This window comes from Xiphias gladius, chromosome 2 (assembly GCF_016859285.1).
Source record: "Xiphias gladius isolate SHS-SW01 ecotype Sanya breed wild chromosome 2, ASM1685928v1, whole genome shotgun sequence".
NCBI lineage: Eukaryota > Metazoa > Chordata > Actinopteri > Istiophoriformes > Xiphiidae > Xiphias > Xiphias gladius.
In genome coordinates this window covers 16,712,302-16,740,301 of record NC_053401.1, presented here as the reverse complement: position 1 = coordinate 16,740,301, position 28,000 = coordinate 16,712,302, and the positions used below count along the sequence as shown (strand labels likewise).

Sequence of the window (28,000 nt, the reverse complement as noted above, 5' to 3'; positions counted from 1 at the left end):
CACCTGATGTAGTTTAGGTTTTTTTTCCAGAGTTTAAATGATTGGTTTTGATGGGATTCATGTTCCACAAGATTTACACTCAGTCAATACCATGTCTTAGTTATTCATTTGATGTCATTATTCTTCATAAAAATGTCTTCATATCTGAGATGACTCATGGTCTAAATTACTAAATCTGAAGAGGACCAACTTCAAATCTTTATCTTTCCTAATTAGTACTAAGTGGACCGTTTCTCCACACCCTGCTTGATCCCCAGCACCAGGTGAACAAACCAGTTGATTTGAACCATCCAGCCTTTCTCCCTACAAATCTCTATCTGGTCCAGTAGATGGCGTTGGGCCTCGTCCTCGCTGCGGCCTACAGTCAACGCCTCACGGATGTACTCAATATCCTCCTTACTAGTCAGCTGGGGCATGCCTGTTAAAAATAGGAGATTCCGTTTCCAGACAGAAGTGTGAGAATCTGCCAGTATCTATGTATGGTTTTGTTGTTTGATCTCTGAAAAATACATATCATTGTATTATTTTAAGTAGTTTTTCTGTCTGAGTTAAAATCACTAAAGAAAAAAACAAAAAAATGGCTACAAATGGATTAGTAAGCAAGATTCAAATAAAAATCTAAATCAAAAACTATATCTAAAAACTAAAAATTGTAAACTACAACTCCTTGTGTGAGATGGGTGGAAAAGGACATAATTTTAATCCAAATTCTATTAAAAGAAATAATGGTAACATATGAGTTTTGCGATAAAAGCACAAAACACAAAAAACGTTGGTTTTTATGAGGAATGAGGTCATACCAGTCATCAGCATCATGGAAAATAGGATGATGAGCAGGTTGGTGTGGTGCCGAAGGGCGAGGTAAGCCCTCACACACACGTCCTGAGGTAGAGATAAAGGATGTATAATACATACATACTGTACATACAGACATGGAAAAAAAATGGGGCTAAGAGACATTTGGGCTAATGTAACACGTACTCTGACTGCCATATTAGAGGTCACCTCTTGGCAACAGTAGCTATGCTCAGCTGATTTTGTTTCTTAAAATTTAACTTAGTCAATAGCTGGTTTTTGCAAATATTTTTCACACTGATGACCTATGATGGCTTTTCTGACCTATTTAATTAATGGTAGATGGGTGTTTTTGCATGTGTGAATGTATCTATGAATACGGATGACCTGCAGTATGTTTAGTGTATTCACATGAAAAAAAAAAAGTGTTTTCTGCACCTGGAATTTCTGGAAGTGGGGGCTACTTTTCTTTCCTGATGTTCCCATGACATACAGGAAATCTGGTGTTAACACGAAGGGAACCCACTCTTTACTGATTCCCATGAAGCTCTTATAATTCCCCAGGATGTGACCAAAGTCGATGTGGAAGAGATTCCCTGCAGACAGCCAAAGGAGATTAGTTTTCTGTATTTCTTTTAGTTTTTTGTTTTATCTGAACTCTGTGTTTGACTTCTGCATTATATACAGTACATATAAGGACACAAGGGATGTGTATGAGTAACTGCAAAACAAACCTCAAAATAAAAAACAGAATATGATAGATTGAACTCTATCATTTCAAAATGAGGGTTGAAACTACCCTGAAATATTTTTGTTCGATATTGACAGAGAAAAAAATTTCAATCCAGTCTAGTCATAGATTTTTAGCAAAAATGTAAATTAAATTGTAGTCAAAGGTTAACAAAATGATGTCATTTATTAAGACTTATATTTTTCAGATACTTAGAGGTAAGCTTTTAACAATAAGTTAATAAGAACTTGCTTAACAAGATGTAAAAAGAGTGACTTTTTTGCAACAGTACAGGTTGTGATGTTCCCTCACCATTACTTCATTCTAAGTTTGCCCCACAATGAGAAGATAACACAGACAAACAATGTCATTACCAGATTCAGTGATCATTATGTTGTCATTGTGGCGATCTCCAATTCCCAGGACATATGTAGCCACACAGTAGCCACCACAGGAATACAGAAACCTTTCCACAGCCTGCTGGAACTACACAGAGAGAAAAACAGTTTTTCACACAATAAAATAACTTTCCAGCTAATTTGCCATGCCATCATTCACTCCCACAGCAGTAACTGGGCCATAACAAGGAGATTTGATTGGTGGGCTTCAGTGCAGAAAGTTTTTGCTTTTTAAATGTCAGATTGCATTGATTTGTCTTTAAGTAAAGCACTGAATGGATTCCTTGTTGTTTCATGTGGCTAAGAAGAGGAAACTGTGTCTTGGTGTGAAAATGGTGTGACAATAAAAAAATTGCCCCCTTCCATTAAATTTTTAACTGTAGATGTAATGTAAAATATTGCGCTATGATGTACTAGACAAAAATTTACTGAAGCAGTGGAGTTGCCTTTCCATTCCTTATTAAAGCTAAAAAATTAAGTGTTGCGAAATAGATTGTTAAAAACAGAGCAGTAACATTTATCATAAAAAAAAATCACACTGGCGGTGCAGGTGTCATGGCTAAAAGTAGTGTCTGTGTTTGTTATGGTGACAGGAAAAACGCAGAGGGTTGCTTCCTTCCTTACTGTCGCGCTGCCACTTCCTCTAACGTCTGATAAACAGAGCAACTGCTGGAGACAACACATCTCCTTCAGCGCACTGAATCCATTATACATTATATTAAACACTTCTACTCAAAAAAATATGCACACAGATTGCCAAGGAATGTGATTATCATCTCAATAAGTAACAACGATCCAGTTACAGAGTGTTTTGTAACTGTATGTATGGATGGATTAGAGAATGGGTGTTTGTGTTTCTGGTCAAAGAATCTTGATATTCTGTAGCCCAAATAATCAACCAAATAATGGTTTAAATGTTATCTGGTATGCTGAATCTAAACAGACTGAGCCTGTTGTACCTTGTCCTCGCTGACACACTTGTCCCGCAGCCACTGATACAGGATTTCATCTTTAAAAGCGCCAGTGCTTCCAACAACACTCTGCTGAATGTTAGCAATGGTGGTGGCATCCTTCACAATCTCAATCATACCTACAGAGATAAAAACAGAGAGAAGGGGTAAATATCACAGAATGACTGCAATATTTTACTTATTTGTTTTCCAAATCTGTCCAGCTGTATAACTGACCTATTCTGTTTCCAGTGGAAATGCAGCCGTACGGTAACAGACAGAGGTCCAGTGATTCAGTCTCCCAGATTGACTCCATGATCAACAAAATCTGAAGGGACACAAGAGGAAACTAAGTGAAAATAATAAGAGTCTTTCCAAAAGTCTTTCTTCAGTAATTTGCTAACATCTGTGTTAGAAACTATGTTGCCACTCACCTGTAGGATGAGCATATCCTGTCTGAGGTCATCACCGTCTTTGAAGATGATACCGATGGGGTCTTTGGATAGAGTGGTGGGGTCAGCCCTTTTAAATTGCAGCCACAATGGCTTCTTCTTAGATGCCATCACTTTACACTGCTCAATCTGTATGCACATACATTTATTATGAATTTCAGTGATATACTGTAGGGTATTCTGATGTGAAATCAGTCTAGTCATCTTAATAACAGCATAGTGAAATCACTTGTTTTCTTTTTTGTGTTTATTTAACACTTTCATAAAAGTGGTTTTATAACTGATTCCAACAAGGCATTATAGGGGTCTTGAGAAATTAAAATAAATCAATGAAATTTGCAGTAACTGAGTGTAAGTGTGTATGGTTTTCTCCAATGCCAGTATGTGTGTTTGACCCTCACCAAAAGGGCTCCAGCTCTCAGTCCAGGATCATAAGGGACTCTGAAACTTTCCGGCAGACCAGACAACTGCAGAGTCTCCAGCTTCTGACGCAACTGAAACACCACTGACAAGCACACAGGCACACATGCACAGCTTTAGAATCACTTCTTGATGCTTTATTTTATTTGAATCCTTAAACCATGACAGATTAAATTGTTACACAAGCTGCTACTACTGAATTTCAGTTTTTGTTCTTATCTTGGTTTTTGTTACTATATTTAAGGCAGGAACTCATGCACATTATAGAGCTTGATGGAGTGTAGACCAAAGCAAAGAGTTTATAATCTGGGATTGACCATAGTGGTTGGTGAAATGTAGTGACCACAGTACTAGTAGTAGTAAAAATTAGCACATGTAACAGCAGCTGTAGTGGATAATGTCAGACTGAGTCTTTGATCGTTACATTTTTGTATGTCCTTAAATGTTCACTCTCATTTAAGAAATTTCAATTTGAAAGTAAAAACACAAAGCTAATAATCACATAAAAGTTCAAGTTGATGCTTTTTAACCCGTGCCTCACAAAAAATTTTCTGAAGTACTTATAAAAAAAAAGTTTTGCCTGTATTTAAAACTCTTCAGAGGATCTAAACAATATATAATGCAGTTTACTATGGGAATATATGACATAAATTATTGTCAGGTTATCGAGCTTCGCTCAAGTCACGGTGCTAAAGGATGGCCTGAAAGTTTAATTTCTCCTCCTTACCTTGTGCAGTTACATCATATTTGTCAGCAGACATGGCCTTCATCTCCCGGGTAACTTTCTGCAGAGCCTCAGTCATCTCCACCTGGAGGGCATCACTCATTTTGTCAGTTGCTGAAAAAGCTGTTTAACAGCTCTTTGCAGACATACTGCAAATCTGGCTAAAATGTGATGGAAGGTCACATGACTCCCTCTCATATTACTGCCATACCTGACAAAGCTGGCAAGGAATGAAATAGAACCCAAAAAAAAAAACAAATGCAAATGGTGACCAATATAGCTGAGTCTACATTGGCCAAAGTATTACCAGATTTAGTTCGCTGTGATTGTGATTAGACATCAGTCAATAATCTAATTAGGCATCAGGAACTTGTGATAATAATGTGGCAAGACAAAGTATCTGAAGCGTTTTACACCTGAGTGTTTTTTCTCTCCACCATTTAGTGTAAAAAGCTGTGTACAAAGCCTGACTTGTTACTCACCTGTTTCCTGTAGTCCTGCAGCATGGCCTCACCACAGCCTCTGAGGTAGGCCTCCAGCAGGACAGCATACCTCTGCTGGTAGTGCATGGACTGGGCGATCTCACTGCGCAAGAACCAGAAGAGAAAATGACCTATACGCTTACTCTGTGGAGAGAAAACAAAACAAAAGAAAGAAAACAGAAAGCCTGAGTTTAACTAACTGTAAATGTTTATCATAATGCATCATATATCAGTCCAGATGACACAGACAAAACAGGAAGACACAGACAAAACAAGTGAATGGGAATGAATATAAAAACCACAGAAACACACACATACACTAAAAACAGTGTGAGACAATTTAAAAACAGACAAACAGATGTTGTTCCTTCTTACCCTCAGAGCTCTCTTCAGCAGGAACCTCACAAGGGCACTGTCATGGTAGGGTTCAAACTTGACTGCCTGCAGGAGACAAACACACACACACACACACACACACACATGAAATGTAGATTGCCTCTGATTAAAAAGCACATTCAAATATAAAAAGGTTTTCCAGGTTTCAGTGTACACACATGCAGACACATTTTTAAAACACACACACACACACACACACACACAGACACACACACATACACACACACACACACACGCACACACACACACACACACACACACACACACACACAAAAACAGAGGAACCTATTACTGTTGCCATGTGAAACCCTCTGAAAAAATACCCCCTCTGGATACACATCCCTCTGGATACAAATCAAACCACATTGTGATCAATCTGAAAATATCTGGTATTCTATAAAAAAAGTTGAGCTAAAGATTTGGCTTTTTCATTTGTATTAAATTCTGAAATTAAAGGCACCCTGTGGAATTATTAATCAAGTCGTGGTGCTATGGAGAAATGTGAGAGCCAATAAAAGGGGGAAGAGGACCTCAAGATGATGAGTCAAAACATGTAAATGTAAGAAGTCACAAACTGCAAGCAAAATGTTTTAAGGCCTCAAAGACACACAATATGCATTGTGATGAAAACACTGACTTCAAACAAAACTATGGTTTTTTACAGTAAGAATTTTACAGGCTACCTTTAACAGACTGAGTTCAGCGATTACAGTGTAATGGAGCAGAGGCTGGACCATGGCATTAAAAGAAGTGCAGGGAAAACACTGAGCTTGTTGTGGTCACACAGGACTCCACAAATGTTAACTGAAGGGAGCAGAGAGTTCTACAGGTCAGAGAGTCAGACAGACACACATACAGGCAGGTAGTTGAAACAGGAGTAACAAACACAACAATTAGGCAGTTTGGTCTCATATGACAATCCAAACTGCTTCCTTGATAGTATGATAATTCGATCTGGAAAAAAAAACATTCTGCTCTACTTTTTCATTAAATGAGTTTAATATTAGCTTAAATCAATATTATGAAACCTAAAATGTCTTAACCAGTGTCCTTAAATTCTGTTTTTTCTTTCTGTTTCATTTTGTGGTGTTTAGTTCTAAATGGATTACCCTTCATCTAAAATAGAACAAATATAATTACACCTATAATACCTGTTCTGAGTCAGTGTAACACCTTTGCAAAGAAAGTTATCAAGTTATCAAGTTGTCATTTGGAAATAATATAAATCAGTATTTGCAACAGGGAACTTCAGGCACCAAAGTATTTCTCTATAGCATGCCATACATTTGTATCTTGGAAAATGTTCTGGAATTAAACCTTCCACATGTCACTGAGGATACAGTGATAACAGTATATGGAGGAAAAAGTCATTTTCCTGTTAGACCAAAAGGCCCTTTGTTGGAACTCAGCTGATAATTCATACTGCTCATGCAAAGTTGACCACAGAGTCAAATATGTAAACACATCAGAAGACAAACCTGCAGTATGTATGTGCTGAGCTGCCTCTTTCCACGAGCTTGTGAAATAGTATAACTGTGGCTCAGGTGGAACAGGAGATTTACCGGAAGAAGTGCTTCATCATATCAAGTAAATGTTTTTCTGTCCTGTAAGCCAAATGTGCTGTGTACTGCATTTTTAAGTCATCATATCTTGGTATAATTACTGTAATTACTGTGAACAGTGACAATCAGAGGTTAACCTTTACCAGCAAAAGATGCCTTCAGTAGAGCCATATCTCTCATACGAAATGGGCCAAAATATAATTTGGCAATGCTAATAAGTATGTTTTTATTCAACAGTTGGTCAGTGGGGGAACAAATTTGAGATATTTTACTTAAGTGAAAGTTGCATTGCCTAAATGTAAAAATGCTCCATTACAAGTAAAAACCCTGCTGTCATAATTTTGCTTAATGTAGATGTACAAGTATATAGTATTACCAGCAAAATGTAATGAAAGGAATAGTTTGAGATTACGAAGAGTTGGATGAGTAGATCGATAACACTCTTGTACTCTAAATATGAAGCTACTGCAAGCAGCGGTTAGCTTAGCTTAGCACAAAGACTGGAGACAGCTAGTCTGGCTCCGTCCAATGGTAAAAAAAAAATCCACCTAAAACTCACCAATTAATATGTTATTTCTTATTTGTTTAATCTGTACAAAAATCAAAGTCAATGTCAACTCACCACTTTATTTAGGTTTATGTGACAGATTATTTCTTGGCTGGGACCGCTAACTTCCTGTCTCCGCTGGTTAACTGGCAACTGGTACCAATGGACAAAGTTTGGCTCACTGTTTCCCTGTGTTCCCAGTCTTTATGCTAGGGTAAGATAACTGGCTGCTCACAGTAACTTAATATTTAGCATACAGATATGGGAGGGGTATCAGTCTTCTCATCTAACTCTCTGCAAGATAGCAAATAAGTGCATTTCCTAAAAGGTCAAACTCTTACTTTAAAGTACCAAAGAAGTACTCATCATACAGAATGGCTCCTTTTCACAGCGTTATTTTAATGATGAATGATTATTAATATGTAAGGAGTATTATCATGTTATGTAGCTGTTCATGGTGCAGCTAATTTAGACTAAGAAATTTTTGTCTAAGAATTTTATTTTACTTTATTTACCGTTGGGTAGTTCTATCCTACACAGTGCATCATATTTTATAAGCTGATCCTGTCTCCTAATTTACAAAGTAACCAGATACTACAGCTGTCAAATATATTTAATGGAGTAAAAAGTGCAAAATTTGTCTGTGAAATGTAATGGAATAGAAGTGTGAAGAAGCATAAAATAGAAATACTCAAATAAAATACGTATACCTCAAATTGGAATTTAAGTACAGTACTAATTTTAATTAGTTACTTTCCACCTCTGCAGCTAATGTTAGGGTTAAGGTTTTTGGTTGTACCACCTTTAACAACAAGTAGTCATAAAAAAAAAGACAAGTAAAGAAACTTAAAAAACAAGAAAGGACTCACCTGTACGAGCTGCAGAAGATATCTGAGCACATCATCATCTTCCAGAGTCTCCAGCTTCCTGACAGCCATTGAGCGAACCTGAGCATCAGAGTAGTGACAGTCCAGCAGCTGCATGGCCAGACCAACATCCAGACCACTGAACAGGAACAACATGACCACAAGTGATGGGACGCCTACTGAGGACAGATACATATGGTGGCAGTATGAAAACCCTTTTACCTGCTGTCCCAAGCACTGCTGCGCTCCAACAGACAGTGTGTTGCCAAAACATCTTCCTGTTTCCCCCATCTGACTGAGCCCAGCAGCTTTGGGTAGGCCCTGAGGACAGGGAGAGATTTGTGGCAAAATTAGATATCCAGCATAAGAGGAAAAAACAATAATCACACATCATTTGTAGTCCATTTTTTCTTTGGAATAAAATAAAATACGTACCTGGGGTCGCGCATACACTCATGTCTGAAGTGCCAGAGCAGCTCTTTGTCCTCAGGACTGAGTGGATGCAGGGGGTCAGTTGCCACGATAGCCTCAAACTGTTTCTTCAGATGGTTCGGCATCTCTCTCTGACCTCGCTCCCCTCCTTCGGTTTCCTCACCCCCAGCCACCATGTCCCGGCTCACGTCCCGGCTCTTGGGCAGCACCACAGGGTAACAGTACTTGTCCAATAAAATGGCGATGACCATGGAAGAATCCTTGTCTGGGTTGGTGGCCGAGGTGAGCTTATCTGCATTGATGCTGCTGCTGCTCTCCTCGCTCTTCTCGGGCATTTTCCACATGTGGAGGATGAACTCACCCTGGCGGAGCAGAGAGCGGTGGTCCACCAGGAGCAGGTTGACATAGTACAGGAGACGACTCTTGGTCTTTCCTGAAAGATGGACAAACAGACAGAGATAAGTCTCATTCTGTTAATTGTCAACGCATTCTTCTACATATATATATATATATAGGATAGCTTGCTACACGTGGGAAGACCTGACCATCATGGCTGCCTCCTCCTCCTGTATTGTCCTGGTAGGAGCTTCCCTTGGAGTTGGGTGTCTGAGATTGCTTCCCACAGACCACCTGGATGAGAAAAATAAGGCAGAGTAGAACCATTATGTAACAGAGTAAAGAAAGATCAACGATTCAAGCAAAATTTAATCATGCATCTCCCTTACATTAGAACACAACAACACAAAATGCATATATGTGGAGAGGGGTTACAATATCTACACTAGCTTTGAATTATATGTTTGACTTTACCTGGAGGTTGAGGCGAGCCCCCTTAGGCAGGTCTTTAATCTTAATGTTAAACTCCAACCAGCAGTTCCACAGCACTTCTTCATTGAAGGTTTTGGAGATCGTCCTCTCCTAAAAGAATAAATTCAGGGTTAAACTATGCTCTCTCTGCCGTCCAAATATTAAACTTAATTATTAATCTTCAAATGTAAAGCACTTTGTAACTTAGTTTTATGATGTGTTAAAGTTTATTATTTAAGTTTATTATTCTGTCATTTCTTTTTCTATTGTTCTATTGTTTACATTGATAGTGGTGGAGTCCCACATTCTCGTGTGGGATTCAAATTATCTTTACACACAAAAGATTCCTAGGAAACGATACAGTATGTAATCCAGTGTTACTGTTTTTAATTTTATCTCATTTGGTATCAGGCTCACCGTTTACTTTTGACTCTCCTGCATCTGTATCAGAGCTGTATTAAGCTACTGCTAATGTAAAGTGAACATTTCCTACTGCTACTAGTTCACATTAAGAGCATTCAACTGCTGAAACACAAGGTTGCTTTTACTGCAAAGCAGTCAAAGGAAAAAGAATGTATTTGACACCAAGGTTTAACTTAATTAAGACCATAGTCATTTTTTGACATCAGACCAGTTTTAAATATTGCTGGGAATATAGTAGTAGTAAGGAGCAGCCACAGTGTTATAAAGTAAATGGTTAAACATTATGCTTAACAATCTTAGCTGCTTTAAATTCAATGGAAATCAAAACTACCATCCTTAAAATTTTCTCTTTTGTGTGCTTGAAAGTTTAATCAATATACATGTATGTTTTCCTTACCTGGGCTAAAAGCTGCTGGCCGTGGAAGATGCTGGCCTCTATGAAGACAATAAACTCTGGGATTTTGGGCAGGGATGGGATATCAATACCCAGCACCTTCACTCTGAACTTCCTGTTACAGTCCCACATGGAGATGGTGAACACTCGTTCGTGGTCTTTCTCATCAATGGTCAATTGCTCATGGGTACCTGGCAAAAAAAAAAAATATAATAGATACAAAACACACAAATAACACAGTATATCGCCCTCAGTTCTAGTTGTTACCTGCGACTCCAGTGCAGTCATCCACTTGGGCCCAGTCCTCCTTCTGGACGAGATCCAGATCAGAATCAGGCGGCGTCTCCAGAACCAGGTGGATCTCTTCACCATTCTTCAGACACTGACGGATCCAGTTGAAGTTCTGCAGTGGTTTATCTCCATACAGGTACTCCTCCCTGTGTGAAAAAACATTGAAAAGGCCACTTTCAAAGTTTAAAACATAAAATAATATGATTATCGGCTTAAAACTACGCTCTATAAGATAATCTAATCAATTACTCTTACTCTCTTACTTACAATGCAAACTCAATTACACTGGATACATGTGTAAGTAGCTCAGGTGGTTACTGCAGATATTTTAGCATCTGACATACCTGCCACACACACGTAGCACATAGTCTGCCTCAGACATGTTTTCAGGGATGCCCAGCAAAAGTCTTTTGTTTGCTGTCTTGGCGAAAAAGCTTGCCAATACCTAAACAAAATGGAAAATTGTCTGAAAACAGTATAGAAATGGTACAGTAATAGAACAGTAAGTGATAAACACATGGGTAGTGTTCATCACTACATTTGTCTACCTGTGCCGGTGTGTCATTGATGGAAACCTTGATGGTCTGGCTGGCCGTGGTGATGTGGATCACCACCAGGATGTGACTGTTACTGACCTGGGAAGTGTGTGGATTTTGTATCGTTAGTTTGTACCACCGATACAGAATCAGATTTAATAAAAAGACTGAATAAAGAAACATTCAGTCAATAAATTTCAGACTTATTTAATTAATCAAGTATACACTGAGAAAATCAACAACTCTATGTCTTTGAGGAAATGTGATTTCACCTATATTCAATAAATCATTAAATCAACCATGAAATTCAACTCTAAACTGATCAAAAACCTGATCAATGGCTGCTCTTGTTACACTTGTTAAATAGTGGATCACATATTTCTTTTCTATCAATAAAATGTCATATATGGATACATAGTCAAGCTCTGTTTTAATTTTAGACGATACTGCAAATTCATTCATTCTTGCTAACAGCAAAGAATATATGCCATGATTGAAAACATTTGAGATCAACTTAATTGATTCATTAATTGGTCATTCAATTAACAAAATCCCACACACACATACCTTGCTGAGCAGGTGCTCAGGCAGCGGCTTGTGGGTCACCCAGGGGTCCATGGAGTAGAGTCTTGGGTCGCGGTCAGACAGTTCGATGCGTCGTGGCGTCAGAAGCTTTCTGCGAGTGAACTCCAGCTCATCATCGTGCACATTGCTGACATCAGTCACGTCGTAGCCAATTAGGTAGTTTAGGTAGCGTTGGTACTGCAGGGACTCATCGGATGGCTGGGGACGGGGCACTAGCTGGATCCGCCCCACATCCTTCTTCAGGGCTTTTGAAACACAACAGACATTTTCACAGTAACTCAGTTTCTGACTCCATTAAGAAGTAAAAATATCTGTCACTGGTTAGTACCTCTCCAGTAGCGAATGCAGTCAAGTGTCTGGAAGACCTGGTGCTTGTCATAGATCTCGCACATGTTGCCTTTCTTCTGGTAGAGCAGAATGCAGTGGTCAGGAGAAAACCGCTGGTAGAATTCAGGACAGAGGTTTAAAGTCACCGCCTTCAGCCACACCTGAGCTTTCACCTGGTGGTCAAGAAATATGCACATCAACTAACAAAACTGAATCAATACAGTGTATGTTTAAAACCATTATGACCACCATTGTAACATCCATAAGTTATAAGTTTGGACAATAAATCAGTAAAATTGGCGACCTGTTCTACAGTCCAGTTTCCAGCAACCTCCAGCAACAGACTGTCAGGGCTGTTTCCGCCCCGTGCCACGGTGGGCAGGACAAACTCAACAGTGATCTGGTCCATGGAGGTGCCGGAGGATGACGTGATGGCCTTCTTTCTTCTCCTCCTCCGGATCTCTTCTCGCAGGACTTTAGGCTCTTCGTCGCTCACCTGCATCTGCTGCCCGTCCATTGCCTAGCTTGAGTGGGATGAGGGACAGAAACTTTAAAACAGGAAGAGATACTCTGTTTATCATTAATCTGTGATCCTGTATACATCTCATGCAGAAGATGAGCCAGAAATGCATATAATTCACAAACAGACATACTATTATTGAAAAAGAGATAGATATTTGTGATACAAGCCACCTATTTATCAGAAAACATTGATCTTTACACAAGAAAAAAGAGATGATATTTACTGCTGCTTCTGTACCATGGCTGTATGTAAGACTATTTTCATTATTGATAAATCAGCTGATTATTTTCTCTATTAATCAATTAAACTTTAAATCGTACCCATCATAATTTTCCTGTGCCCACGGCTCAGATGTGTTGTTTTGTCTGGCAAACAGTTCAAACCCCAATTATATTCCGTTTATAGCAATATAAAACAAAACACAAGAAAAGCAACAAATCCCAACATTTTTTTAAAAAACAGACAATTTTTGCTTAAAATGACTCAAACAATGAATCCATTATCCACATAGTTGATTAATTTTCAGTCAGTGGACCAGTTGATTTATCAATATTGTTTCAGATATAAACTGCATGTAGCACAAGGCTCATTTTCACACTGTGAGCAACAGTGACAGTGTTAACGATAGCGATAGTATGTTTTGGCTATTTTTTGACTACTGGCAAGCATTAATTAACTGAAACTATACTGCTTTCAAGAAAGTTAAAATTAAGACCCAAAGTTGATAGATATGTACAATTTGTAGGCACTGTTGACTACATTTAAAATAAAGATGATGAAAATGAAGATTTAGCTAAAAATGTGAATTACTGACTGAGACTGTCAGCCTCCATTGGAGCATCTTTCCAAAACTTGCATGTTGCACTTTTTTGTTGTTTTTTGTTTTTCTTCAAAAACAACTATGACAATTCAAAAGTATAGATAAACTGTTGAAAACGATATCATTTCATTTTTGACAAATTATGAATACTACATAAGCCACTATGTCATTAATAATTCCGCTGACAGCCAAATTAAGAGTGATTTTTAACACACGTCATCTTAATTGACTAAAGTGTTCTAAATCTGGCTCGAGTTTCCTTTCTTCTTCTTTCACACTGAAAGAGGAAGTTTTGAAAAGCAGGAAGCAAAATTCGACACAGCATGGATGTTACTAAAACTACACAGACTGGCAGAGTCTGCTGTTTTGACGACTCTGTCATAATTAATATTTAGTCCATACCTGCTGTTAGAAGTGACCATAACAACGCTGCGAAGAGTAAATCAAACTTTTAAATTCACCGACAGCGGAACTGGGTTAATCTGTGGTTAATGTAACGGTACAGCTGCCATAATAATCGAAAGGAGAGGCGTCAGTTTTGTAAAACAAAAAAAATAAAGCCTTTTTTATAACTCACCAATGAACACAGACGCAGAAGGCAACGAAACCCGGAACTCTGGTCGTAAGTTTCGGCATTTATGCTACATGAAGAGACCACAGACCACTGTAAAAATGTTTTTAAATTTGTGAGCAAAGCCCGTATAAAGGAAATGCTACAATTCTTGTCAGGAAGGTTGTCAAGTTCACTGGCTAACTTTTTCTAGTCAGAACCAACAGCGCTTGTCAGAACAAGAACAAGACTTCCGGTTACACTTCAAAGTAAAATACAATGCTGTGTACTTAAAAACTATTACTATTAAGGGTAGCTGTAGACCTACGAACCTGAACCCATATTCTGCAAAATATGTAAAAGAGGGGGTGAAACTGTTCAAAGATATTAAAAAAGTAAATATGTTCTTATTCAAAACTAAACTAAACTAAACTAACTAATATTAATTGATATAATTATTAATTGATGTAATAAGAATAACAATAATGATAATAATCATCATCATCAATCATTATCGTCATCATTATGATAAACAGAATAATCTTTCCATTTAAAAATGTGTAGTTGTAGATTCTGACCATTAGAGAAAAATTTAAATGATCTGTAATTTCTGTTAATTTAAGATTGATTCAAATTTAGGGTTTATTTATTATTATTTATTTTAAATTATTTTGTTGATATATTTTGAAAGTATTGGCATTTGTTGCTCTGTAATCATGTTTAACTTGATGTATCCGGCCTTGATGCAGTTCTGTACTGAGCGCGGAGTGGCAGTAAATACGATGTTACGAAAGTCAACTGTAAAAGCCTGATCAATCATGAATTTTAAGAACTTTTTTTTTTTTTTTTTTTACAAAAACTCACTTTAGTTTTGTTATTTTTAATCATCAGACTAGTAATGACTTTAACATATTGATATAACTATGTACTAACATTTACATTGTGCGTAGCCTGTGCAGATAATTTATGCAGTGTTTCACCTCCTCACTGTGGCCACTGGGGGGCAGTGAACTTGATCTTTAGATGAGACAAAATCAACCTTTTGTGTTCTTGCGCAGGCTACTGTGTTATTCAAATGTAGGCCTGTAAGATTATAGACTGATTCGGCTGCTTTTGTGTGTCCACAGAGAAGATGTGCTTTTGTCATCATTTGACTGGAGAGACCTGAACATGATGCGCTCACACCTAATCGAAGGATGTCTTTAGATTGGAACTGGGACTGTGAACCATCTCTACTGCATCAAGCAATTCTCAGTGTATATCTACATGATTTGTTTCATTCACTACCAACTACTAAAGTAGTTTTTTCAGTAGATACTTTTTTTACTCTTACTTTTTACTCTTAGTTGCTCATTTGATGTCTATTTTTGCTTCTACTTGGTGACTTGTTATTATAACAGTACTTTTACATGAGTATCGTTTTTGGCTTTTTTTTTTACCCACCACTGAAAAAATTAGTAGGTGCTGCTTACTCTGAATATGGCTTTACCTTATCCTTCTCACAGCAGTGAAACCTTTATAATTACTCTGAAGAATATACTCAGGGATATTGTAAATTTCCCTGAGTCCATAACCATTTTAACAATGGTTATGAACTTGATCTTTAGATGAGACAAAATCAACCTTTTGTGTTCTTGCGCAGGCTACTGTGTTATTCAAATGTAGGCCTGTAAGGTTATAGACTGATTCGGCTGCTTTTGTGTGTCCACAGAGAAGATGTGCTTTTGTCATCATTTGACTGGAGAGACCTGAACATGATGCGCTCACACCTGATCGAAGGATGTCTTTAGATGGGAACTGGGACTGGGAACCATCTCTACTGCATCAAGCAATTCTCAGTGTATATCTACATGATTTGTTTCATTCACTACCAACTACTAAAGTAGTTTTTTCAGTAGATACTTTTTTTACTCTTACTTTTTACTCTTAGTTGCTCATTTGATGTCTATTTTTGCTTCTACTTGGTGACTTGTTATTATAACAGTACTTTTACATGAGTATCGTTTTTGGCTTTTTTTTTTACCCACCACTGAAAAAATTAGTAGGTGCTGCTTACTCTGAATATGGCTTTACCTTATCCTTCTCACAGCAGTGAAACCTTTATAATTACTCTGAAGAATGTACTCAGGGATATTGTAAATTTCCCTGAGTCCATAACCATTTTAACAATGGTTATGAACTTGATCTTTAGATGAGACAAAATCAACCTTTTGTGTTCTTGCGCAGGCTACTGTGTTATTCAAATGTAGGCCTGTAAGGTTATAGACTGATTCGGCTGCTTTTGTGTGTCCACAGAGAAGATGTGCTTTTGTCATCATTTGACTGGAGAGACCTGAACATGATGCGCTCACACCTGATCGAAGGATGTCTTTAGATGGGAACTGGGACTGGGAACCATCTCTACTGCATCAAGCAATTCTCAGTGTATATCTACATGATTTGTTTCATTCACTACCAACTACTAAAGTAGTTTTTTCAGTAGATACTTTTTTTACTCTTACTTTTTACTCTTAGTTGCTCATTTGATGTCTATTTTTGCTTCTACTTGGTGACTTGTTATTATAACAGTACTTTTACATGAGTATCGTTTTTGGCTTTTTTTTTATACCCACCACTGAAAAAATTAGTAGGTGCTGCTTACTCTGAATATGGCTTTACCTTATCCTTCTCACAGCAGTGAAACCTTTATAATTACTCTGAAGAATGTACTCAGGGATATTGTAAATTTCCCTGAGTCCATAACCATTTTAACAATGGTTATGGAGGAGTGTCTCTGACCAGGTTATTTCGCTGAAACTACCTGTTGTACTAGTGAGGTGTATGGTCATATATGTAGAATTGAAACCATGTGTTGAAAATAGAGGCATGGCTCAGAAGTCCCTAGGTCAAAGGTCCTCAGAGGTTGCCTCATAGCTTGAAAAGCAAGGTAATGCTTTGTAACTGAAACCATACGTTGGTGACAGTTTTTAGGAAAACAACTGCCCTATTTAAGAGTCGGTGAACAAGGCTCATTTTCAGAGTGGTTCGTCGGCTTCACACCCTCTGACAAGCAGATCAGACTTGACGCTGTACTTCTTTGTAATAAACCTTTATATGCAATCAAGACGGTATCAGCTGAGTCTCCTTCATCCTCTTCACATCATCAACACCATCTCATAAACTACACTAGTTACACTGGACACATCACAACTTAGCTGAAGGCTATTTACTGCTGCAAATGTCAACATGCATACCTGCATCCTCTTTGATTTAAGACATGCATTGCCTTATTTTATTGTACATTGTTTGCAATCTCACAACACATCAACACTAACATGCAGAATTATATGCTATACATACTCTTAGTCTTTGATTTGCCTTTGCTCAGATTTGAATATTGTGTTATGAGCATTTCAGTTCTTTAAATTGATATTACATGATCTTACCACATTCTGAAGTATGGGGTTAATATTTTCTTCCCATCTGTTAGTATCACAGTCTTATTCTGGTTATTTTGAAAAGTACATATGTTTATTAAACATGGGATTAAATGTTTTCGTAATTGTCACTTGTGGTACTTTTGCTTTAGCCAGCTTTCATCACTGTAACCCACCCAGTGTTTTATTGTCGTGGTGATGATAATGAAGAGAAGCGCCTGCACTGAACTGAGCAATAAGGATGAGAGAACCTATAGATTGACATCACGTCTGGCCAATAGGACCGCTGGGGAAATTGAGTTTATACCTGCCCCCTTTCCCGTACAAGGCGACTGTTTTGGTGAGTTAAGGAAAGTTCATTGAAATCATTTATGGGTTTTAAAACGTTGAATTTGATAAGCGGTTACACCAGTTGAATGATTTTTCTTTGAACCTGGCAAACGAATAATAATGTGAAGTTGACAACGTTTATTTTTGTCGGAAATGCAGTTTCGCTTCTCGCCCCATAAAGCTTTCATTGTTGACGTTAGCTAGGTGTTTTGTTGGAACTGCCTTTGCGCAACAACCTCGCTCGTCCGTTTTAATGTATATAATCCTTTTTCATACTCCGAATCTCATTAATATAGTTCATTTATCCGTTACAATACAGAAAATAAGACTTGTACTAGTTTTCGTCGATGTAACTTCATTATTTCAACGGCACTTTTGTTTCCTGACAACAAATAACACTGATTCATCCTAAGTTTTACAAAGCGTAAAAACGTTGAGACAAACATCATTTAATATCAGATGATTATGTCACAACTGTAATTTAATGGATGGTTAATTTCGTGCTTTTTACTCATTTTGAAATACTTACTTCCAACGTATTATCGCTGCCCTTTTCTATTGAATGAATGGGCTTTACATGCGCATGCGTGCCGGATCTCAAAGTTTATAAACAAGAGGGAGTCACATGACGAGGACATTGTGAAATAGATAAGACTGAAACATGTTCTTATCGTGTTTACGTGTTAAAAACCGACCATTTCATGGCGTTGTTTACAATTATATCCATATCCCTAGATTAAATACCAAACTGGTGAATATAGTGGAGTTTTGAGAATGTGTCTAAACTTAGCCGCGTTTTTTAGTTAATGGCCGCCAGCCCAGAGTTACTCTGTCACTCTGTGTCTCCTGATGTCACCCCAGCTATTTATAGCCTATACATTACAGCTCAGTAAATGATTATCTCTGTCTCTGTCGCTCTCTCTCTCTCTCTCTCCCTCTCTTTATGTGTGTGTGTGTGTGTGTGTGTGTGGGTGTTGGTGGGTGCTTGACTAATGGGGATTTTGGACTATGGCATTTATGTGAGGATTAACCTTACCTGTTGGTCATATAGTTTAAAATATTCAAGTAATTCAAGTATATAGATACAGTGTATAATTCAACTCTGTACATGTGTCAGTGACTGTGGACATCATGGTGTGGGAGGTGGTGCCCCCAGCTGTGCTGTCCAGCGACCCCAAAAATCACAAGGTCCGGGAGCCCGAGCCTCAGGCGGAACACACAGGTGATGCATCTATACTGCATTGTTACTGAGATAAATCTCTTAATAGGCTACTCCAGTGATTTATATTTTGCACTTTCATAAAATTTGGGGACTCAAAAGAGAACGACAAAAAAGGATGGTTAAAATCAGAGCAGCAGAAACTGAGATATTCAGACTTCTAATCCCTAGTATGAGAATAGATTTAAAAAAAACTGGATCCTAAACCACTCTGAAGCCTCTTTTGATAGACCCTTCCTGCCTGGACAACATCTCCAGTTTGTAACACAGGCTTTCGATTTCTGTTTAGTTGGCCCAGGCTGAAATAACCATGATATGACTTAATTAGGTTTATTTTTTCAAACTTTGGGAGTAAAATTTGTGGAGTTCCCCTTTAACTACCAACCGATTGCAATACTAATCTCTGAAATTGCGAAACGTGTTGTTTGCGAGCATAATTATTCTTATTTATTAATAATTAATAAAACATTTAAAATTATAAGTGATAATATTGTAATAATAACAATAATAATAATGTTAATAAGAATCATAGATTGGGAATACACCTGTAAAACACACCAATTTTTGAATAATATACTAATTTTAATTGACTTGTGTGCTTCCTATACAGTGATCTCCTGTTTATATGTTTTCACCTTCAGGAGTGATGATGGATGCAGATGAAGACCAATCACATGACTTGCTCCTCTGTGCAGAACACTTCCCCTCCTCACCTGGCTTCGCCACAAGTGTCAGTTACATGGAATATGGTACATAAGACACGAGCATACACCAGGTTCAACACAGCTAATGGAACTGTTACACAATGCATGTGGGCTCAAGTGTTTCTCTTTTTTTTTTTCAAATAATAGATTCAATTCCTGCACCATACTTTTCACCTGGTGTTTGTTTTCTCCTACCAGATGACCTGCCAGATCTAGAGGAGGTCCAGGAGAAGGCGGAGCCAACAGCACCACCTGTTTACCAGGTGGAGATGGGTGTGTCACACCAGGAGCTACATGCGTATGCAGAGGCACACAGACCACAACCGCCTGACACACGCTGGCTGACACAGCTGGCCCACATCGCCACTGGGCCTCAGAGCCCACTGCTACAGGAGTCTCCTCACAGCAGGTACTATAGGTGCACTTTGTGCATCTCCATGCACTAAATAGTGAGTCTTATGTAAGGTATGAATATTAAATCACATCTTAAAACTCACCTCTATTGGAAAGCCTTTTCTTTTTAAGTGATTGTATTGTACTATGTATCATTGTATTGGTTCTCCCCAACCATGTTACAGGTCTTAAAGAACCAGTAGGGCTGTACCCAGGATTTTAGAAAACTGCGGTCAAAAGTCCACATTTCCACAGTGCAACCCCAGCCCCTTAAAATAAGTTTGACAAAACAAATAACAAAAGTTTGTAAATTTATCATTTTCCACATTTTTGTAATTAATTGAACACTTAAAATGTGTGTTCTGTAAAATTTCTCTCTCTACAGTGTTGTTTTATAACTTTCCCCTCAATGACAGAAATACAATTCTGGTGATTTACAAATCCCTTTATTTTTGACAGTTAAATTTAAAAAATTTTGATTGTCAGAAGCAGGCTTTAAAATTCACCACATGTTTTTTGTTTGTAATTGTGGAATGTAGACTATTCCCTAATTCACTGAAACCCCCCAATTCCCAGAGACAATACTGGGACATTAAGTTAAAATGGCAGCAACATTAGATATGGACTACAAGTGTCAATATTACAAGAACTAAACATTAAACACATCTGCCAAATTTGCCATATTTAACCAATCCTGTAAATTATCTTGTGTATTCTGTCCTATATTAGTTACACGAAGTCAGGGGATTCTTTTACCATCCAATGTGTGAGTCGATGTCATTTTCAGCCCCTCTTTAGTCTGCATCTCCAACACCAGCAGTGATCTACATTCCTATGCCAGGCCTCCTCGTCCTCTCCCCAGGAGCACCTTGTCACCCCCAATAGGTCATGGAAGGCAGCATCAACGCAGTAGGGTAGAGCTAATGTTTACCTGCTTCTTATTCTTTGTTTCATCATCACTCACTGTCACTTGTACAAAAACAATATCTCAAGAACAATCTGCTTTTTAAAAATTAACACTTACACCACTGCTTCCACCTGTAATTATTTTATTAGAGTTTGAAACACTTGGTTCTATGTGGCTCACAGTGTGCATGGGGGCAGTTTTGTCCTTATGATGCTTCTCCTTCCTATTTCCACAGACAAACAGTGAATGTGGCTCTGCAGTGTCAACCAGATCCTCTGTCTCTGATGATGAAGACATGGGCTGGAGCTTCTCCTGGCCACCCACCGCCTGGCACTGTTTCATTAAAGGTAGAAAAACACAGACAAACACACATGAATACAGTGAAAAAAAGATTTAAAAAACACCAAAAAAAGGCAAAAAGATGAATGAATCAGTGTCCTTTTTTAACTTTCTGTTTAGTCAACATGTACAAGAACCCCTTTGTTCTGGTTTTATATCATCTGTGGTTTATATGTGTGTCAAAAATGTGATGGAAAGCTGCTCTTCTCTGTCATCAGGCACTCACCTGCGTTTCCACAACAGCTATAATGTGGAGTGGCAGGATGCTGAGGAGTTGGATTTTGCTGAGGATGGCTCTAGTGATGAGGAACAGTCAAGATATGTGAAGGTAATTTATACAAGAAGCTTATGGCCACACTTAGATTGCCAGGCCTTTGAGCTCACAGTGTACTTTTTGATTTGGCATCTTTAATATTCCTAGTGGTCCTGTACTGCAACCCCCAGAGCTCTATTCTTTTTTCAGTTTAGTGCTGTGTTAATGTGTTATATTTTTAACAATAGAACACCCAGCATTCTGTGTGATTTAAGTAGAAGAAAAACTTAGCTGTTCAGTTCATACAGTGGTTATATATCAGAGATTAACAGAAAAGATTGAGGAAAAAAAGGCAAAAAAAATATGTATAAAAACTCTGCTTGCTTTTTACAGAGTTATGGCTCTGAGGGTCTGCAGCTGGTGGAACATTCAGAGATTGTGCTGTCTGGTCAGGCTATCCTACACCTGACCTTTGACCCTGGTGCATTTGGACATGCCCCCATGACTGCCAGGTGCCAACTTGACCACCCCTTCTATGTGAAAAACAAAGGTAGGAGTGATGATGTGACAACACTGAAACTGATTAAACAGCATTATTATAGTGACTTATTTACACATTCTCTGTCCCTCCTCCTGTCAGGGTGGTCATCCTTCTACCCAAGCTTGACTGTGGTGCATTATGGAATACCATGCTATGAAATGGAGGTAGGAGATGTGTGCCTGCCTCCAGGACACAGAGATGCCAAACACACGGATGACTCACTGGTATTTGACACCTTTAGGAGGTAAAATAGACATTTACAGTATAATTCTTCACTACCAGTAAACAAATAATGCACATAGATTTTTAACTGAAGATGATTCAGTGTTAAATGCCGTATGCTGTTCAAAACCTAAAGTAGCAAAAAGGCCGATCACCGGATTGATAATTGTGTGTGAAAGACCTCTATTTATGTCTGACTCTTTCTCAGTTATGATTTTACTCCTCTGGACTCCTCTGCCGTTTACATGCTGAGCAGTATGGCCAGACAGCGGCGGGCCTCTCAGTCCAGCAGCGGAGCTGTTTCTCCAGACAGAGACACATTACAAGGTACTGGTACTGTGCTTCAAATCTCCTAAATTTAGAGATAATATACAGTGTGAATTAGCAGAAATATTAAGAATAGGCAATTTTTTCCAGTTTGAAAAATACACTGTATTAAAAGCGAGCCAGTCAACAACAATGTAATAAGTGTTGACTGTCAGGTCAGGGTTTTGAAGGGATTTTTAAAATACTTTGAGCTTTATTTGAATCTGTTTAAAACCCACAGATGCCCACAGTCCCAGCCACTCTGGCTCTCCTCATCAAAAGACAACCAAGAGCCAGCATGCCAGTGCACGGGGAGGTAGTAACACCACACCCAGTAAGTGCAAGAGGCCAATGAACGCCTTCATGCTGTTTGCCAAGAAGTTCAGGGTGGAGTACACACAGATGTACCCAGGCAAGGATAACAGGTAGGTGTGCTCTGTGATGTGTATTGAGAAGCTGTATTGTGTATTTGTGTTTGTTAAATGCTAATGTATGTGGTGTGTGTGTTGTAGAGCAATCAGCGTCCTCCTTGGTGAACACTGGAAGAAAATGCGAAGTGAGGAGCGACGGGCATTCACCTTACAGGCCAAAGCCCTTGCTGATGAACAGAAAAGACTCAACCCAGACTGCTGGAAACGCAAACGGACGAACTCTGTAAGGATACACACACACACACACTCGGGCGCGCGCACGCACACATTCACACACACATTTCTTAAGCCAGTGCATTGTACTGCTGTCTAATTTGTCCTCTTTGCCTAATGGGGTTGTCAAGGAAATTAAGGCTACAGAGAAGAAAACAGGACAGCTGACAGAGCCTGTAGGAGACAAACACACACATACACATGTGAAGAAGTGATGAAGAAAAGAGAACAATGGGTAACCTAATACTTTGCTTCAATTTTGTCTACAACAGACTTGCCTTGATCTCCCAAAGTGAAGATTTAATTCAGTGTTTTTAAATATTTTCACACATCCTTGTAACAGTAAAAACAACCAGCAGTTTCTGCTCTTGGTAAACACATTGACCTACTTTCAAAAGTGTCACATCCCTCTCGCTTGCTTTTAAAATGTGCTGATTTTTAAGAGGAATAAATCCTTATATGTCTATGGTAATTATAACAAGGTATCAAATGTAATGTAACACCTCCCTCCAGAGAGGACATATTTCCAAACAAAATTAACACGCAGATCTACAGGGTTTTAGCTACGACTGGAACTCCATGAATTTACAGCAATATGAGAATAAAAAAAAAAAGTCTGATCTTTTTTAAGTCTTCACCATATGCTTGAAACAGGTGGAAGCTGGGGTGCTGTAGCTTTTTAGGTAAAGTAGAGATTCCGTATTTTCCCCAAATTATATTTTATATATAAAGAAATATACAAAGTATTTTCTTGCCTGTATTGTATTTGCACTCAGTGTATTTCACAAGACTACATATTTTAACTTTGCCTTCATGTAATTCATCATGTAAAATTAGTTATAAAAAAATAGTTATAAAACAATGTGTGTACACCGTAAATTCTCGAATAGGGGCCCAGGTTTTTATTTACCTCAAATTAAGAAAGAATCAGGCCTTTTACTTTAGACAGTTTATGTCTAATTTTATCCATTTTTAATATTTATTTTATTTTAGTAAGAAGGCTCCATCTACATCTGATTTGTTTTTGTTTTTAACAGGAAAACATTTCCAGCAATTAAGGAGGTAGAATCCCTTTACTTTTGTAGAAGGCTTTACTTTTGATAAAGGAGTTAATTTTGAGTCTCCCTGACAGTTGCTCTAGAAAGTGCAAGCAAAATGCATTGTACTGATGGTATGAATACTGTGAAAATGTTGATTATGATAAATTTACCGCAATAGCCATTGTAGTACTAATAATACCCCCCCCCCCCCCGCCTTCAGGCTTTATTTGTAGGGGCTTTTATTTGAGAATTTATGGTAATTAAGTATTGTCACAAAGGATATGAATTCACATTATAGTAAATTGCCATTATAGCAGCAGCATAACATATGCACATGACTTTGATTTGTCAGTTTTCATCTACACTGCTGAAGTGTCTTTTAGCAAGACACTGGATTCCCAGCAGCTATAGGGGGCAATAGAAAAGACACCCTCAATGTAGTATTTCAAATAATATGTTTTTGCTTTTGATTGTAACATCTCTGTGTGCCATAATAACATTTTTAGATGTGTTCAATCAAAGCATCTTTGCGTATAATCAAAGAAACATAAATACATGTGAGGGTTGAAGAGGGTTTGTGTTACTCAAAGCTTTATTTAAGGAATTTTGACCTACAAGTTAACTAATATAGTTAATTTTTTCAGGGTTTGTTAGAAAAACACCAATGAGTTTTGGTGGCTTTACTTTGTTTTTTGACAAATGGAATGGGAAAAAACATATGAGATAAAAAGCGTGGTATAAAATTCTTCCAAGCTGATAAGGTCACTGATCAACAGCTACTGTGAAGAGTTGGTGGAACTCATTGCCAAAAATGTGGGCTGCACTAGCCATTCAAGATTATCAGCAATCAGAAAACAATCCATAATTTTGTGTTGTATTTTAATCAGGATGTTTTAGATTTTTTCGGTCAGAAATGCTACAGATGGTTTTTCTCATCTCTTTGAATCTGTTAACATGCAACTGGGAATCAGCAATTCAGTCTTTGTGAGAGTTTTTAATCTCTCATAGGCAAAGACAGACAAAATATACTGATCATACAATGAGACAGCCCTGGGCCCTCAAGGATTTACTGAGAATTGGACATTGGGATTAGACCCAAACCCACAGCTTCACGGCTGATTTCTAACCACCTACTTTGTTTGAACATTTTTGAAGGGGACAGAGATTTGGCTAAAGGCAACATCTGTTAGCAATATTGCAATGCAAAAAATGTTGAGTAAAAATATTATCTTTAATAAAAACCTAGTCTCAGTAAACCTAAAATATAGAGGAAAGGCATGCAAACCCATGCATTTGAGCCTTTAGAAGTGTGTTTGGATTAAAGTACTTGTACCTTCATGTAGAGTTGTATCCATGCGGAGTGTGAAAGCAGGAATCTGCTTGGGGTTTAAATGCTTGAAAAAGTTAAACTTTAACAGATATAGAAAAAAAAAAAACATTTAAATGCTTCCAAGATGGGCACTCATACTCTCACTGCATATCGACATTTGTTCTTAATGCACTATATACACTTTATCTTATGTGACTGCTACAGTATAATGTGTAATGACAAATATTAATATGATTATATAGAAATATATATTTTTGGTTTTGACTTCATCTTTGTTAACCTTTAATTGTTGTGCATTGATTATTTGACTTTTGTTTGTCTTTACTGTCATGTCATGTACAGGTCCATCAGGGGAGACAATGCAATACAATGTATTATAGTATAAATAAAAGCATGATAAAAATTGAATCCAATTTTTCCTGTCTTTACCTGTTTCAGACTGTTTTAGAAAATTAAAAGATAATCGTTGGTCTAAACAAGAACATTTTTTTTTCCCTCCCAGAAGAAGAGACATGTTTAAAACATAAACAAGGTTTGAAACAAATCTTTAATTTTGTTGCTTCAGCTTGTTGCTGTATACATACGGCACCAGTTTATATCTGGAGATAAACGTATAGACATTAAGTTGCTACTTAATCACATGGATAAAAGAGATAACATTACATTAAAACAATAAACATGATCAATATTTCCAGGCTAGAATTATCAAATAGAATCCAAACAGTTATATATGTGTAAATGACTAGAAAATCACCTTTTATAGTAAAATAGAAAATATATAGAGGTACAATATAAACATAAAGTAATTTGGCCGTTTGAGTATTCAGGGATATTTACACAGAAAGAGTTCAGAAAAATTACAGATCTGATTTGAATCACTCTCTGGTTTAATTGCAGTCACCTCTGTGATTTTGCATCGCAAGATGAGTTCAACCGAAATGGTAGAGATGCAAAATTGTTTGAAAGTGATTCAGAGGTTGATATATTTAGTCTGACACAACGAAAACATTTGGACTTCTCAAAAGTGAAAACAGTCAAGGCAAGTGGCACAGGGGTGCAGAAGGAACTGCAGGGATTTAAAGTAACAGCTCTCAGTTTCTGAATTTCATTTTCAGTCTGTGCTATCGAGGTTTATCAGAATCGAAAATCTCTCAAAATATAAGTTCAGTTGTTTGTCTTTCTTTCCACTCGTTTCTCTCATTGTCTAAATTCTGAATGTTTGCAAAAATATGACTGCTGTCTCAGATTAATTATGTAATGATTTTCCTGTAGTTGATTATATTGATTTATTATTCTGCTACAAAGAGTGGTCTGAGAGGTTGTGATATATTCTGTCCACTATGAAAACATTAGAATTCATTATTATACAATGCATTTTATACAAAACATCTCAGTTTGATGACATTTTTCCATCTCCTCTCTGACTTTTACAAACAAAGCTAACAAGCACAACAAGATACTGATCCCCCTTAAGAAAATAGATAAAAATCTGACATTATTATTTTGGCATATTAGTCACACAGTTGTTGTATCAAAACAGATTGAAAGTACAATAACATGAATTATAGAAGGCACAGGGTACCAGAGATCACGGAACCAGTGGCAACAAGACAAGAGATTTTGGTTATTAAAACACTATTCTAAATAAGGGTATGTGGTAGTTAGAGCCCCAGAATCAGCTGGTTAGTGCATAAAATATTTTGTATGAAAACGGTTTAGTGAAAATGTAATTTCTTGCACCATTCATCATATGGTCATTTTATGGTTCTACTTTCAATTGTATTTCATTTATATTGATTTGTATTTTCAAATTTTCTTGCTTTAATTTTCTAAGTTTTGCCTGTTCGCCAATGGGAACTTTTATTAATATTTATTTATGTTATGTTATGCTTTTTTTTAGAAGAAAGATGGAATACATGAGAGTGAGGGAAAAACAACAGCAAAAAAAATAACAACAAAGGAGAAAATGACAATGAAAATGAGAAACTACAAATAAAAGGAATAAATATTAAAGATTAAAAATGACAGAAGTTAGGTCTGTTATTGGAATTTAAAAGGACTCCCCTCATCGTTAAGGAAGATAATCTCAAATGAAATATTGAGAAATTATGAAATGAGAAATTATTTTTTAAAATATGTATTTATTCTATATTTAGTCTTTTTCAATAGATGTTTGGCCTTCTCTGAGAAAGTATCGGAGCTCTGCTGCTTCAGGCTCCATGCTGACCAGCAACAGATACACAGTTAGAAAATGTGTAGGTTTTTTAGAGGCAGTGAACTTTTTTGGTAAAACCATTTAATAATGAACCTAAATTCTCGTGGGTTTTTCACTTATTCATAAGCCAT

General features: G+C 37.5%; 2 protein-coding genes and 1 long non-coding RNA gene across 6 annotated transcripts; 2 read left to right on the top strand and 1 right to left on the bottom strand.

The window, feature by feature from the left end:
- Window positions 1-18: 18 nt before the first annotated feature.
- Window positions 19-14,209, bottom strand: pik3cg (phosphatidylinositol-4,5-bisphosphate 3-kinase, catalytic subunit gamma). Of its 3 annotated transcripts, none has more exons than XM_040143414.1 (24): window positions 14,038-14,209; window positions 12,422-12,641; window positions 12,119-12,290; window positions 11,773-12,035; window positions 11,218-11,304; window positions 11,014-11,114; window positions 10,646-10,815; window positions 10,382-10,569; window positions 9,565-9,672; window positions 9,300-9,384; window positions 8,758-9,187; window positions 8,545-8,643; window positions 8,326-8,461; window positions 5,327-5,392; window positions 4,952-5,095; window positions 4,473-4,554; window positions 3,727-3,830; window positions 3,308-3,454; window positions 3,111-3,201; window positions 2,883-3,013; window positions 1,900-2,011; window positions 1,234-1,391; window positions 801-882; window positions 19-418 (listed from the first exon to the last, which is right to left on the bottom strand). In XM_040143414.1, the coding sequence occupies exons 2-24, from the start codon at window positions 12,632-12,634 to the stop codon at window positions 219-221; spliced, it is 3,369 nt and encodes a 1,122-aa protein (XP_039999348.1). In that variant the 5' UTR covers window positions 12,635-12,641; window positions 14,038-14,209; the 3' UTR covers window positions 19-218. The 3 variants fall into 3 exon arrangements, with proteins under 3 accessions (XP_039999348.1, XP_039999357.1, XP_039999366.1); XM_040143423.1 differs by having other exon boundaries at window positions 12,422-12,637; XM_040143432.1 differs by lacking the exon at window positions 1,234-1,391 and having other exon boundaries at window positions 285-418.
- Window positions 13,798-16,992, top strand: LOC120798983. The gene is made up of 3 exons (XR_005708765.1): window positions 13,798-14,082; window positions 15,138-15,266; window positions 15,722-16,992. It is a non-coding gene; the product is annotated as an uncharacterized LOC120798983 (long non-coding RNA).
- A 715-nt stretch (window positions 16,993-17,707) lies between these two features.
- LOC120798858 (HMG box-containing protein 1-like) lies at window positions 17,708-26,040 on the top strand. Of its 2 annotated transcripts, XM_040143638.1 has the most exons (14): window positions 17,708-17,766; window positions 18,874-18,978; window positions 19,617-19,724; window positions 19,878-20,088; window positions 20,860-20,986; window positions 21,215-21,326; window positions 21,537-21,646; window positions 21,965-22,121; window positions 22,212-22,356; window positions 22,543-22,661; window positions 22,882-23,065; window positions 23,153-23,294; window positions 23,416-23,519; window positions 25,997-26,011. In XM_040143638.1, the coding sequence occupies exons 2-13, from the start codon at window positions 18,888-18,890 to the stop codon at window positions 23,497-23,499; spliced, it is 1,590 nt and encodes a 529-aa protein (XP_039999572.1). In that variant the 5' UTR covers window positions 17,708-17,766; window positions 18,874-18,887; the 3' UTR covers window positions 23,500-23,519; window positions 25,997-26,011. The 2 variants fall into 2 exon arrangements, with proteins under 2 accessions (XP_039999572.1, XP_039999563.1); XM_040143629.1 differs by having other exon boundaries at window positions 23,416-26,040.
- Window positions 26,041-28,000: the final 1,960 nt, after the last annotated feature.